Source organism: Zophobas morio, unplaced genomic scaffold (assembly GCF_036711695.1).
Source record: "Zophobas morio isolate AGI-343-1 ecotype UQ-CSIRO unplaced genomic scaffold, CSIRO_AGI_Zmor_V1 ptg000044l, whole genome shotgun sequence".
Taxonomy (NCBI): Eukaryota; Metazoa; Arthropoda; class Insecta; order Coleoptera; family Tenebrionidae; genus Zophobas; species Zophobas morio.
The window spans coordinates 645316-660768 of record NW_026972149.1 but is presented as its reverse complement, the minus strand read 5'-3'; the positions used below and the strand labels follow the sequence as shown (position 1 = coordinate 660768).

Below are 15453 nucleotides of genomic sequence, written 5' to 3'. Positions count from 1 at the left end.
TGGATTTTAATTTCTTGCCTACTGTTCTCTTTACTTCCCCAGCGTATTAAGCTATTGTATTGTAATAGGATTTGACCAATTGCTAATTATATATTTTCTAGATGTTTCATAACCCTTAGAATATGAAAAAGCAATTCTGTCGTTTCCGTCTGTCTGGCGAGTTTGTTAAAGCGATAAACTCCGAAACTAGTAGAAGTGTAATTTTTTGGAAAAATGAAAATTATACAACATTTTGCAATTTAGCTGAAGTACTAGAAAACTGACCATTCTGCAAAAAATTCATAGAATCAAGTCTTATAATTTTTCTAAAAAATTAGATTCGCTAGATTGTGCTTCCGAGGCGAGGGAAGTTCGCTCTAAATAACTTTATTTATAGCATTTTTTTTAATATCGCCTAACCGATTATAACGGGTGTTCATTTGAAAAATCACTCAGAGTAGGCGTTGGAATTTCATTTGACACAAACGCCATGTTGTCCCTTGATAAAACGACTGAAATTCATTTTATGATTTATTGTTTTATTTTGAACATCATTTCGATTATTCTTTCTATTATTGTTCATTATATTAATTAATTTTCAACAGCAAAATTTCTTTAAAATACTTGTAGCTAATTACATTTTCAACAAATTTGACTTCCATTGCTTCAGCCCACATTTTATTCTGATTGTTTTGTTTGAAAAGTGCTCTCACAACTTCATTTTTTGTGTTCTGATTTTTTACTCCAACTGTAAATCCACATTTAATGATATACTGCCCCACGTTTTTGTTTTCATTTCACCAAGTCTGTCATAAAATATGACAAAATTATTAATGAGAACCAGCCACATTCTAATTTATGAAAAACGGTGCCTAATAAATTTGACTAATCATACAGCAACGACAGAATTAACGATGAAAATTTTGTTTTGAAGCAGTAAAGTGACAAGTACGCTTCACATAGAAAGACAGCACTGTTTTTTACCACATTTCTGACGCAACCTGTATTTTTTAATATATTCGTAACATCAATCAAAATTGTACGGGAATCTGTGTTTCTTAATTACGAGACCTTGATGGTGCTAAAGTTTTTAAACTAATTATAAGAAAGCTCCGAATAAATATTAAAGGTTGGAGTTCAATTACGAAGATTTACAGCTTTCGGTTTTATTGTACGTAAGTTATTTCAATTTATACTACATGTTAAATTAATGTCACAGTCACTCGTAACGACAGGTTAGTTACTGTGGCACCAAAACATAATATAGTCATAAATAAAGTAATGAATTTCCTGCGTTAAAAGCGATATGGGTGTTTTATTACATTGTATTGTTACTGCCCTTTTGATATTTAATTAGAAAATTTACACGCTGAAATTTGTTACTTATTTCTCAACACATTTACACAGGAAAAATTTGTTATTTATTACCAGTAGCACAACGAAATTTATTACCTTCATACTGAATGTCCTGCAAGTCGTTCTGTGAAGTAATATAGATTACATTACATGTCATATATTTAACCTGGGAGCTTCACAATAATGTCTCTGTTGACGTAACTAAATGAATTCGAATTATCGTTTACAATCTGTAATTTTACAACATATGTGAAATTATAAAAAAAAACGGAAATATTCATTGTTTTCTCGACTTGACATCTCTACAATATAAATAATCTGTCAAAACTGTTTTTTAAGGTCAGCATCAGTTGACACTTGAAAATATAACCTAACAAAAATAATGCTGATATAGATCTATTTTACAATTATGTATATGATTAATTTTATCTTCTAAGCTTGCCTTTGTATTTATTTAGCGCCGTTTATACAAAAAAAAAAACACAAATGGTGTGAATAAAAATAATCATGTATGTTGATATTATCATCAACTTCTAAAAATGACCTGCATCAGTTTAATTTGATCGTTAATAAACAAAATGGCGGTGGGTACTTCTGTACGTCATCAAATATGGCCACTCAAAGCCATCGTATATAAATCAAATTGTAACCGTCTATAAATCAGTTATGCGGATTTTAGATGCTAGTTGTTAATTATAAGGGAAATAAAGTCTTTCTAATTGCTACGTAAAATAACCAACAAACGATGATAGTATACTAGCTCACTAGTCATTTCTGTAATTTCGAACTCAATTACGTTGAAAAAAACTAGTTTAATGGATGTTGAAATTATACAGGTTCCTGCTATATAATATGACTTTGTATGTTACATATAGATATTCAAAATCAACAAATTTTAAGAAAACAACTGATGGTTATAGAATGGCCGATTAAATATGAACGTGCCTCTCCCTATTTATTGAACTGATACTAGCATGTAATGGCAAAACAGTGGCATCTTTTGTATAATGAGTGTCTGCTTTCAAGAAGAGTTTGTTGTTAGTTGGTAAATGATATCGTATTAAGTTGTTTTTACTCGTTCTTATATGCTACTTACTAGTAGCACAAAACCAGCAATATAACATTAACTTACTGCTTAATCATTTGGAAATGAGCAATTGTGCATGTTTAGCACGTCTTCCAAATCATGCTCTTGATGAGATTGGTGATTGTTCGATATAAAACACCGATGACCACAACAAATTTGCAAATTTTTAACGAATTTTAATGTTGCGTGGAGATGTAGTACCTATATTACATTTTTTTTTTGCAAGATGACACAACTAGTTTTATCAAAACATTGCGTTGGTAAGAAATATGAAGAACCAAAGTTGGCGGTACGTTTAGAATTCCAGTTGGCAACCTTGCCCTATAAATGTTATATCCCCTCTTTACATTAGTTGCCTGGGTCATACTCAGACGTGCTATATGCTGACTAAATGTAAAACATATGGGATAGATGTCAGTTTTAGTGGTACGATTTTCTTGACACACGATTTAACGTTACTCTTTTTAAGTCGTTTAGGTAGACGTGGAATTTTAAGGCATCTACTGTCAAATAATTATCGCTAGTTCATCGTTAGCTGCTAATCATCTGACCCGCACTAATTTCTCTGAAGCTGTTGATATATGGTTCAATCCATCAATAAGTAGAAAGTCAACTTCCCATGCTAGCTATTCGCGGAATATTTTATTAGTAATTTCTTAGTCATTGACAGATTTAAGCGCTAAGCTGTACATGTGAACGTCTAAAAGCTTTTCTCACGTACTAGTATTATTCACGTTTAATTATATATCAAACTTTAGAATTGTATTCGCTTGCTACTCTATATAAAATATGTCGCCAGAAGTGCTTAATTTTGTAATGAACTTTTGAAAAACATAAAACAGTTTTATGTTTAATTTTAAAGGACATGCTCTATTAGTTTGAGTCCAGACATAAAGTGTAGTTCACAATAAAAACTAATAAATTTATGCCACCGTAAAAATATTTATGTAGCTGGTGTATCTTATCTAATACATGTGGAAAGTCAATAATAAATATACAATGAACTTTTAAACAATGAGTTGTTATCAGTCTGCAAGAATAGAACATGATTTGAAAATTAGTGAATTTATAATAGGGTACGTTCGAACAAAGGGGAGCTTTCAAACAACAGTTGGTAGTTCTGTTTGCTAAATATCGTATGATATGTCAATTAATTTTTACTTTAATATATGTTAATGACATAATGACATAATGATATTCAGGCTGAGCAATAAAACGAATGTACATTTGAGTTATTGAAGAATAATGATTACGACAACAGTAATAATAATAATAATAGCAAAATTAATATAATTGGTGTTAATCACTCTGCGTTGATCATTACAATCATGATCTGTATTTTTTCTAAAATAATAATAATGACGGTGATGGTGATGATAATAATAATAACTCTGATTTATCGTTATCTTTTGCCAGCGGCACCGGCACTTCTTGTCTTCTCCTTCCAGCACCAAAATTGACAGGCCCGGGTGACTCATCATTACATTAATTACATTTCGCGGTGTTAAATGGCCCCATCAAGCGTCGTTAGCCTTTAAGTGACACTTGTCAGCTTTTCAGTGTCGAAATAACTGATGAAAATGGTCCATAAAATAATGATCGGTTTTATCTTATGAACATTGAATAGATAAATATCAGATCGGAGCGTATAAAAAGCATGAGCTAAAAGTGAAAAGTCTTTGTGATCTCTAGTTTGGGTGTGCTCCATTTAGGTCGCACAGAGCAAGTAAAGTCCGCGGACAATGACCAAGCGTTGTAATAACAGGTTTCGTCTAGTGCGGGTGGATGTAGCTTGGACCATGTTGAAATGCGGTTACAGCGGCCGAGATATTATTACGCTCATCCCTCCGCCTACACCGCTCTCCACCTTTGGCTTTACCTCTCGCGCATAATTATATTCTCCAGTATGAAGGGTTACATTGTTACATAGTTTCTAGCTACTTTTGCTGTCATCCTATTTGATAGTTTTTAGAATGCTTGTAATCTTCATCACTTTATGTTGTTGGTTTTTTTACAAACGTAACTTCTCAGTTCTGTCAAATTTTGATGGTAAACTATAAAATAACTGCGTGTGGTGTACCTACACAATACCCTATAGCCAATGGGTGAAGTAGATATTTTAATGGTCCACAATGAAGTAACTTTATATAAATGTCATATAACTTTACAGTATTTGTTGAAGTATATCATAATTTATAAGGTTCGAAAAAAAGACCATTTTTTCTTTTTCTGTATCTCTAGTATTGTAGATTATTTTTTACGGTATCTTTCTTCAATGCTAGATTCTTTTACATGTATTCGTTACATGTTTCGATGCTTCTAGAAGTTTTTGTTGTTTCTTTTATCCAAGTATGACGCATAATTACACTACAAATTCTAAATAATATAGTATACAGTGCGGCTTTAAAATCACACCCTCTCCTTATCACTTTAGAATAGTTGGAGGTAGTTTTCAAATAAAAAAAATGACGCACTGTTAAGTTGAAATATCAACACGTTATAATGGTGGAAAATAAGGAGGGATTTTAGTTCATATAACATAATTTTATTAGTTTGTACACTACAGTGCATACAATTTAAGATCAGTAACAAGAACTGTGTATATATATAGGTATTCAAAATAAAAAGTGAATCATAATTGAACAAACATAAATTGCAAATATTCATCAGTAGAGTAAAATGTAATATTACCTATAATATCTATAAAAATGATATAGACAATATATCTACTATGCTTGATAAAGATTGGACGGAGTGTTCCCTTGATCCAGTTCCTTCGATGAGTCAACTTTCTTTTGAAGTTGGAAAATGTTTATAACGTAGGTTGAGTTGCCTCAAAGTAAAACACAATACGTAATATTTGAGTGAAACAAAGCGAAATATATTTTTCGCTGAGTGGTATAACTCAAGAATTGCTTAATTTATCTAATCAAACAGACTATTGAAGTGAGCTTTGAATTAAGTTAATTGACTAACCAGTTTAACATGTTAATACGTATTTCTAATAGTTTGACATCAGTTGGACTTCAAGTGCCAGTTAAGGATGAAAACAATGTCTATATTCACTACAAGAGAATTTTTTGTAGTGTCCATCTTATCAGAGTTCAACAAAGTAGTATCATCGGCAAAAAGAACAGTTGTCCGCACTCAGATTTAAGTTGGCCGCAAAGAATCTTTTAAATTAAGCTCCACATTCGCGTAATTCGTGGCACCAGATTTAAAATGTAATTAAGTGTTGTAAACCCCCTAATATATAACTACGCTTGAATTAACGCGTGTATTTTTGCGTTTTATATCTAATATGTAGTATACCGCCTCTGGATGTACCTGAATTAGGAAAACTAACCCTTTTCGTACTGCACGTTGACGGTTAATTGTTCCGACGCGAAGTTCAGGTGCATAACTGAAGATTTGCCGTCTTACCCGCAAAAATTCGCTCGCTGTAAATACATATATCGATTTTGTCGAGGATTAACCAAAATTGTTTATTTTATTTTTTACCACTGATGATTTTTTTAAACTTTAATGTCATGTATAGAATGAAAGAAAGATTTCTGTGACATTCACAATCACTACTAAAGGATTAAAAATCAAGCCTAAAATGTCTTCTTCAGTATTTACTGTAGAAGCAAAACATGAAAACAAAAATTTTCACAAAGCGTGTAGCAGGAGATATAATAAACATTAGGTGGTGGTAACGAAGACACAAGATTAATCAGTTGGATAATTCGAGCCTGGAACTGATCGAGTAAACATTAATTTTCCTTGGCGAGTCATAGTTGAATTCAGGGATTCAGAATACAACTGGAAACTGGAGAAGTGAGTATATATAATTAAGGTTAATAATTAATTTTTCTAATTTACTGCACACCTCTGTAGTGACACTTACTACTACTTCATAAATCGGCGCGTAGATAACATCAGTATGCCTCTTGGATCGTATGTATGCCTACCAATTTGTTGATAATTCCTTTCGGAATGTCTTCTTTTATTTTAAATATTTTTCTGAAGTGTTCCAATAGTAGTTAGCTTAACATGATTTCCAGACCATTAGCCTGAACGATTTGAAAAAAAAAATCATTACTGTGTCTTTCTCTTGCGCATTGATGTCTTTGTATAAGAATAGTGGCGCCCTCTATGAATAATATCTCAAACTCTCACCGTTATCTTTCTGTCGTCATTTACGAAATGCATAGATGAGAAGTATTATTAATATTATTATTGACGAAATATCACCAGGGTATTCAAATTTAGCGATTTATCACGCAATAAAATTGTCTCCACTTTTTTTTTTAAATTGGCTACCTCCGGCGATTTTGATTATTATGTTTTGTTTTGTTTTTTGTTCCAATAATATCCGCGTAAGCTAAGGAGGGAAGTATTGTAATATGGTCCAGGCTTTGGAATTTTAAATGTACTTAAAACCTATTTTGTGCTTATTAAAATCATCATGCAGATGCTCAAATGCTATCCAAAATTTCTTTGTTCATCCTCCTCATCAATTTAATGACGTCATGTCAAAATATTGCTATCTAAATCCTATTTAAATTTTATAAAATAATATACCCCGTGACCCATGACATTCCCATGACTATTAATGATTGTCGAAACCCTGTACTTCAAACTTGTTATTCACGGTCCAATTTTTTTATTCTGAATGCAATTGTAGAAAAAAAAATTGAGGTACAAAATATATCACTCTGAGATCTTGCGCTTTAAAGTTATAATCGTTGGTTATATTGTAAACATGGTAATATGAATATGTAGAAATAGACCCTCTAATTCTATGAACATTTTTGGTATTATGAGTGTTTTTATTAAATAACTGTTTCACTGGATTTTTAAATGTTGCTGTTGGGAACTTTTAATTTTACGAGTTTGGTGCTTTGGGCGACAGCAGAGCACTCTTTTGGAGATTATCGTAACAATAGACGCGCTGAATGTCACATGTCACGTTGACAGCGATGTAAACAAACCAATTTCATGTGGAATCTCACAATACTCATAAAAAAATGCAGCCAGAGTTACCTAAAATATACTGGTATTTAGCTTTGACTCGAATAATCTTAGTTTTAATTCCACAAATCGGTTACATTCACCCAGATGAGTATTTCCAATCCATCGAAGTGCAAGCAGGTAAAAATTTTTAAATTATGACCAAAAATACAAGTACTTGAGTTTTAGGCAGAGTTTTTGCCGTTGAACATAATACACCATGGGAGTTTAATGCCACTTTTCCAGTTCGTAGTATAGCAATACCTCATTTTACAATTGGCTTGGTTTATAAGTTAGCAAATATTTTCGAATACTTTTTTAAGAGTTATTTAACATTTTCGTTAATTACACCATATTTGATAGTTGTTGCTTCTCGTCTTTTAATGTGCGCGTTATCGTTTATAGTTGACTTTACGTTGTATAAGATCTGTACGAATAACAATGAAAAATACAAAAGCAAACTCGTAATATTGGCTAGTTCATATGTTATGATTGTGTATGGTACTCGTACTTTTTCGAATACTGTCGAATTGGTATTGTTCGCATTGTTACAGTATTATGTTTGTGAGAGTTTAACCTTTTCAAATACTCTAATCAAAAAACGGGAATACTTGAATTATAGATATGAGATTAGTAGATCTATTGTTGAAAAAGTGAAGTTCCATAAACTGAGATTATTTTTAACTTCGGATTCGTTACGTAATTGTTTTCAAATAAGCACTATAACTGTAATGGGATTTTTTAATAGGCCAACATTTCTTGCATTTGCACTATTTCCGGTGTTTTTCTGGCTATATAGGGGTATGGGTAACAAATTTACACCTCCAATGAATTACCATTTAAGGATATTAGGCCTAATCGTGTGCTCTATTCCGAGTTTATTATTTAATATTTTATGCGATTCTTTTTATTATGGTTACTTAACGTGGGGTGAAATTGGAGTTTTACATGTCACGATTAATAACTTCGTTTTCACACCACTAAACTTTGTAAAATATAATATAGATGTCAGCAATTTGGCTAAACATGGGTTACATCCACGATTTCTACACATTATTGTAAATATGCCGCTACTTTTTAATATTTTGGCTGTATTTACCTTTGTTGGATTTTGTCAAGCAACCTACAGGTGGGTAACGTTTTTTATTGTTATTCTTATTGTGTCAATTGATTGTTTTTTTCCAGTTTTGTAAGAGGCAGACACCAGTTGTTACCCACTGTAAGGAGTATAAAAGGTCTTATGATGTTATCTTACATCGCACCGTTAGGAATTTTATCGGTTTTTCCTCATCAAGAACCACGATTTTTGATCCCACTTATTATTCCATTAGTTTATCTTCACAGCGCTGATATTTTACCAGATAAAGATAATATTCTGATTAAATTAGAACACACGGTACCTCGAAAAACAAAAACTACTGTGAAAAAAGATTCGAATGTTTATATGAAATTATGGTTAGTGATTAATATAATTCTTGTGATATTTTATGGATTTTTGCACCAAGGAGGTGTATATCAAGTAACTAATTATCTGTCCAAAGATATGAGGACTGAATCTCTGAAAACTGAATACTATATAGTAACCAGTCATGTTTATTCACTTCCCGAAAGTTTGTTTCTACAAAAATCAAGTAACAAATTACATCACACAAAAACTAGTAAATATGCGGTCAATAAGAGGTATTTTCTGCATGAAGAGGGATCTTCAGATTTAGATATACTTGTCAGTAATATTCAGAAAATGTCAAAAAGAATAGAAGATTACAAACATGTCCACAAAAATAAGCGAAAGTATAAATTATTTCTAGTAATTCCAAGTAGTTTGGAAGATCAATTAAATTCTTTAATGAGTAAAGATGCTCATTTTAAGAAAATTAAGTCATTCTATCCTCATATCAGCACAGAAGCTTTTCCTAATCTAGCTCAAGATATAACTTATTTATATACTAATTTTAAATTCGACGATATGTATACTAACATTCTATACTCCATAACTAAGATGATGTCTTCATTTGGTCTTAATTTGTACATGATAGAAAAAGCACCATAATTTAATTAATTAAATTAATTAAAGTAGTTGTTTTATAATGTGGGACTTAAGAAGTATTAATTAAAGATTTTTGTGTGTATATATAGATTTCGTTTCAAATGTTTTGGCTTCCGTCGATATATTATTTCTGAAGACGTTTCTAAATCGTTCTTTCAGGTTTATAATCAAGCAGTTGTGTAGCACTTATTTCAATAAATAAGTGTTGTGATTTTAAATCGACCAGAAGGTTTGAAACAAATTGTATGTAGGTGTAAATAACAACTTTATACTTTTTTATTACATACATATCATTTCATGGCTAATAAAGCCCTCTTCCGAGAACGTGTGAAAAGGGCCATTTTGATTATTGTTGTGTGAAAATAAGTGTCAGGAGCATTTTTTATCATGAAACGTATTTTTGAAATGATTCGAAGCATTTTTAGTTTGGACAATTGATTTAACTAATTTCTGGTGGAATCAAACCTAAAATACTTCCGCCCATTCGAGTATTTTGACTGCTTTTGCTGAATAAATAAAACATAGATATTTTAGCTATTTAATAAACTTGTCTAGCGACGAAGTAAATTAGGTTTGAACGCAGTTCTGTTTACTGTAAAAATTAAAAAATCGCACTGAAAGTTTGTCCAAACAAATGATTAAATCAAGATAAAATTGTTAAGATATCTAGATAAATATCATCAGTATTTTAGTAATATCTGCTCACATTGTTATCAAAAGATTTTGACACAAACAAAGTAGTTTGATTACTAGTGGGGTTATCAGGTGAAAAGTTAATTAATTTTCATGTATAATTCTACAAAGACAATAAAAAAGACGTCCTTGTAAAAAAGCTATTAAACTGTTGGTTCACAACATCAAAGCATAAATTTAATTTTGTTGAAAAATTAATTTTTTTACCGAGTTGGCAGAAATAAATTGCACTGTTTGTGGATTTTCTATGCAAACTTAAAGGTAGCTGTTTAAATCGAAAAGAAACGTCGTAAAATAACTAAGATAAACACAAATATGAGTTAAATTTCTCGTATTCTGCGTGCAATATTTTAATTCGTGGTCCTCACAGATTGCCCATAACACTTTTATTCGAAATTCAGTGTCATAAAACAAAATGTACAATTTATAGGTTGTAAATTTAGTTTTTGAAATAAATATTTTAAAATGGTTTAATTTTAGTGTTTTAATTAATCACCCCACAAACGAGATCTGTTATTTACTTTATCAACAGATTTTACCACACGCCGAACATAAAATAAAATGGCATTGTGATAATATAAGAGTTGTCGACTTGTCGTAAAATAAATTAGAGATATTATTCTCATAAGAAAAGATATATAATGGTTGCAAATTAAACAAGTTTAATGGTACACCGTACAATTTTGGATATTTTATGTACTATTAAAAAAATATCAATCTTCATATTATTTATCACCAAAAAAATTTGTACAGTCAGAATTTGCGTACAATTCTGATGTAAAGGTTGTTTTATCATCCGACCTTGTTGGATTCGTCAATTATTGGATAAACCAGCGACCACTTGAAGTTTGTAACCGATCAACCGATTTTTATCCAGTCAACTTTTCAAATCGTAAAATTGAATGGATTCCGTATTTTGTTTTCTCCCTCTACTAATCGAACGGTAAACTATAAATGCGCGCACGCCCTCTATAAGTCAGTCTGTTTTCAACAAGGCTGTGAATTGTGTGATCGTGTGATTGTGTCTGACTACGAAATCATAATGAAAACGGAAAATGCTGTAAACCCCGATTTAATCGCCGAACGTAAAAAATGCACTTTTAACACTCTGGAATTGACGCATTTATTAGACGGTGGTGCCAAAAAGACAGAAGAGAGACGTAGTAGAGGTACCTATGAACTATGTACCACCAATCAAACTAGTTTGTTTATATCGAAATTGTTGATTGATGAGAATTACATCATGTGTGAGAGAGGAAACCGAGAAGAAAAAAAAAAACATTAGCGATAGTTGAGAGAAATCTGTGTCATTATTATGGCCAAGTTGCCCCACTCTAAAAACCGTGGTTAAACCTAATTTTGTCGATTTTTCATTTTCGGTAATTTGGCGAAGGGTAACTATTTTGAAAATAATAAAAAAAGAATGTTATATTGAGCTAAGTTGTCACTTTTTACTGTTATTTATAAATTAATTTAAAATGCGGGTTTAAAATCAAATTTTAAATTTATTGATAATCGAATTGGACTTTAAAGACTAAAGACATCGCAGTTTAGGTCTGTTGTTGTTTCACTGAAGCTAAATGCTACTTTCTAATGACTCTGTTAATTAAAGAAGAATGTTACTTTAATGTAGGATGCGTACCTGCTGTCACCTACTTAGCAATTTAAATTACTGTCTTTTTACTTCATTTTCATTGTTTTTTATGCCTGTGTGTTTTTTATATTCCAGATTTTTTATACTCTATGTTTCCCATCAGTGTTATTTTTAATTTTTCAGAAAAATTTTTCCTGGAAGACCCACAACTACAATCTAAAGTACCTTTAGAATATTTAAGTCACAAAGAAAAATATGAAGAGGCTGTACGCAAGGCTTGCATTATTTTCCAGAAAGTACAGGAACTTCAAAATGAAGGACGAGGAGGCATGGACAATTTCAGGTATAACATGTTTTTTCTAGTTGTACTTTGTATCTAAATTTTGCTCTTTGCCCCCTGACTTGCTCTGTCATTAACAGTTGTTTTTATAATATAAACTTTATCTCGGCTATATGTCGCAATTTAGAAGATAAACAATAGCAAAATCACTATTGTTATCGTCCTGAATAAAATAATGAATTCTATTTTTGGTGTTATGAAGATATTAAATAACAAGATCACCTTTGTGATTTACACCATGCAATTAGAAATCACAAATCTCGGTTATCGCTGTTTTTATGACAGAGCTTAAAATATTCAACTTTCGTTATCAGTGTTTAACTGCCTTTGAATGCGTCATTTTAAATTAAAAAAAAATATAACGTCATGCAACTTTAAAGACACTGTTTTTAACTTTTAAGCATGACATTGAATTATTTTGGAAAAATGTGGTTACTTTAGTTTTTTTTTTTTTCCATAAATAATCGTGGCTATGGATCAACTTTTTTATGGAGATCAGATGTAATTCTTAGAATTTCATAAAAATTAGATGAGCTGTCATAAATAAATATTTATTTAATAATTTTTGAGATGACGTCATACACTTTTTGGGCACACTGCCACCTTTATCGAAGATTAAATTAATGTTTTAGTGTTACATTTCTTAAAGTCATAAATACATGCGAAAATCGGCATGTGTATGAGTTTCCATTTTTGTAATCATGATTTTTTCCTTTTAGGGAAATACTTGGAGGTCAGTTAGGTTCAGCCATTTTAAAAGATGGCAACCCTTTAACTCTTCATTATGTCATGTTTATCCCCACCTTGATGGGACAGGGTACTTTGGAACAACAAAGCGAATGGATCCAGAAAGCCTGGAATTGTGATATAATAGGAACCTACGCACAAGTACGTCTTGTACTGTCATTTTCTTAATCTAAATTCGTATGGTTACAGACCGAGTTAGGTCACGGAACTTTCATTAGAGGCCTTGAAACGACAGCAACGTATGATCCTGCAAAACAAGAATTTGTTTTACACAGTCCAACTTTGACATCATATAAGTGGTGGCCTGGAGGATGTTAGTAAAAAAAAGAAACAAAAAGCGGTGCATTAATTTTTTTATTTTAGTGGGACATTCTGCTAATTATGCTGTTGTTCTTGCACAACTATACACACAAGGTAAATGCCACGGTATTCATCCGTTTGTAGTTCAATTGAGAGACGAAGAAACCCATCAGCCGCTTCCTGGTATTAAAATCGGCGAAATCGGTTGTAAACTTGGTATGAATAGTACCAATAATGGTTACCTCGGCTTTGATCGCGTCCGTATTCCTAGAACAAACTTGCTGATGAAAAATAATCAAGTTTTAGAAGTATGTGTGTCTTTTTTTTAAATCGCCTGCGTAATAACACTAAATTTTAGGATGGCACATACAAAAAATCTCCTAGTAGTAAATTAACGTACGGAACTATGATTTTTGTACGAGTAGTTATAGTACAAGACGCTGCCCATTACTTGCGAAAGGCCGTTACTATAGCCACAAGATACAGTGCCGTAAGACACCAATCAGAAATCAAACCAAAGTAAGCTGCTCTCGTATTCGGAATAATATTGCCTCAACAAATATCTTTCAGTACTGGAGAACCACAAATCATCGATTTCGTAACCCAACAGTATAAGTTATTCCCACATATAGCTACGTACTTTGCTTTCCAATACAGCGCCACCTGGTTGTGGGACGTTTATAATAACGTAACCACCGAATTAGAAGCTGGACAGTTGGAAAGCTTGCCTGAAGTAAGTACTTGATTTTGCTTCTTTACGTATCCAATGGTATTTTTTTTATAGCTTCATGCTATAGCGTGCTGCTTGAAAGCCGTAAGTAGTGCTGATGCCGCCCAAGGTGTAGAAATTTGTCGTTTGGCCTGCGGTGGCCATGGTTACATGACGTCATCCAACTTGCCTTCAACTTACGGGCTAGTAACTGCAATGTGTACATATGAGGGTGAAAACACAGTCCTTCTGCTGCAAACTGCGAGGTTTTTGATAAAGATGTGGCAAAACCGTAACAAACTGGAAAAACTTTCTACCGTCAAGTACTTAGGAAATGATTTGAATAAGAATAGACCGTTTGAGAGGTCGGTTGATTGGATTATACACGCCCTGCAACAAACAGCAGCTAGAAAAATTGAATTAGCTAATCGTCACATCAACGAAAGAGTCCGAAACGGGAAGGTGTACGAAGACGCATGGAATGAATCCTCCATTGAATTAGTAGCAGCTGCGGAGGCACATTGCAGGGCGTTTATTGTAGAAACCTTCCGAAACACGGTTAATGGATTAGAGGTTTCCACGGAATTGAAAATCGTTCTTGTGCAACTGTTGAATTTATATGCTGTATATACTGCACTTAGATTGACTGGAGATCTCCTAAGGGTAATACAGATGGCGCTGACGTTAATATATATATTTGAATTTTTTTTTTCTAGTTCACAAGTATTACCGGAAACGATGTGGATACTCTCCAAGGATGGCTAGAAGAACTCCTTGCACTGATACGTCCAAATGCCGTGAGTATCGTCGATAGTTTTGACATAAGGGATGAAGTTTTGGGTTCGACGCTCGGAGCGTCTGACGGAAGAGTATACGAAAGATTGTTTGAAGAAGCTTCAAAAAGTCCATTAAATTCCGAGCCAGTTAACAAGTCGTTTAAATTATATTTGAAGCCGTTTTTGAAAGCCAGTTTATAAATAGTCATTTGTAAGGTTAGGTTAAGGTGGAACAAGGGACCAGTAGTTTTACATTGTAAACTTACAGTAAAGTGACAACGAATTTACATATAATTAGTAGTTTTGAGTAAGATGATGAAAATACTCTTATCTAATTATTTTTTCAAAAAATGATTAGCTTCAAGCAACTTCTGTCCAAGTATAAGTATTGTACATTATAGTTTGAGTCGTTGTTACGCTTTTATATCTTTTTGAGTTCGCGTCTGTTGTTTTATTTTCTTTTTGATTGTTATGCATTCCATAGAGCTTTTAAATATTTGTTATGTTAATAAATTTTTAAATTAGTTCACTGTTTTTCATTTAATTGGAGCAGGTACTACTTATGTGTAGTTATGCAAAGTTGGCACGCATGATTCTGTCGTGTTAGCCAGCCACCCACGATCAATTCTCACAAATTTTTGCCCAATTTATATTAGTCGATCTTCTGAGTCTTTATTCTATACTAGTTGACTTGCACGACCTTAAGTGCATGTGAGAATTATGTGCGGATCTTCGTAGTAAATACATACCAGGATATTTTTTTAAGTTTGAATATATCGCAAATGTCCCCATATTCAGTTTTAAAAAAACATATCAAAAATACATACGTA

At 32.3% G+C, this 15453-nt stretch overlaps 2 protein-coding genes across 2 annotated transcripts; both read left to right on the top strand.

The window, feature by feature from the left end:
- Window positions 1-7362: 7362 nt before the first annotated feature.
- Window positions 7363-10631, top strand: LOC135141509 (GPI mannosyltransferase 4). The gene is made up of 3 exons (XM_064072662.1): window positions 7363-7558; window positions 7607-8546; window positions 8603-10631. The coding sequence occupies exons 1-3, from the start codon at window positions 7435-7437 to the stop codon at window positions 9465-9467; spliced, it is 1929 nt and encodes a 642-aa protein (XP_063928732.1). The 5' UTR covers window positions 7363-7434; the 3' UTR covers window positions 9468-10631.
- Window positions 10632-11122: 491 nt separating this feature from the next.
- On the top strand, window positions 11123-15148 carry LOC135141392 (probable peroxisomal acyl-coenzyme A oxidase 1). Its single transcript, XM_064072453.1, has 9 exons — window positions 11123-11326; window positions 11935-12094; window positions 12811-12979; window positions 13028-13151; window positions 13202-13446; window positions 13497-13657; window positions 13709-13871; window positions 13923-14510; window positions 14564-15148. The coding sequence occupies exons 1-9, from the start codon at window positions 11200-11202 to the stop codon at window positions 14822-14824; spliced, it is 1998 nt and encodes a 665-aa protein (XP_063928523.1). The 5' UTR covers window positions 11123-11199; the 3' UTR covers window positions 14825-15148.
- Window positions 15149-15453: the final 305 nt, after the last annotated feature.

Excerpts from the sequence above, each read along its gene's own strand:
- LOC135141509 (XM_064072662.1), top strand. The coding sequence starts at position 7,435 with ATGCAGCCAGAGTTACCTAAAATATACTGGTATTTAGCTTTGACTCGA. Across the intron at positions 7,559-7,606 it reads ATCCATCGAAGTGCAAGCAG|GCAGAGTTTTTGCCGTTGAA; the intron begins GTAAAAATTTTT and ends CTTGAGTTTTAG. Across the intron at positions 8,547-8,602 it reads TTTTGTCAAGCAACCTACAG|TTTTGTAAGAGGCAGACACC; the intron begins GTGGGTAACGTT and ends GTTTTTTTCCAG.
- LOC135141392 (XM_064072453.1), top strand. The coding sequence starts at position 11,200 with ATGAAAACGGAAAATGCTGTAAACCCCGATTTAATCGCCGAACGTAAA. Across the intron at positions 12,095-12,810 it reads GGAGGCATGGACAATTTCAG|GGAAATACTTGGAGGTCAGT; the intron begins GTATAACATGTT and ends TTTTCCTTTTAG. Across the intron at positions 13,872-13,922 it reads AGTTGGAAAGCTTGCCTGAA|CTTCATGCTATAGCGTGCTG; the intron begins GTAAGTACTTGA and ends TTTTTTTTATAG.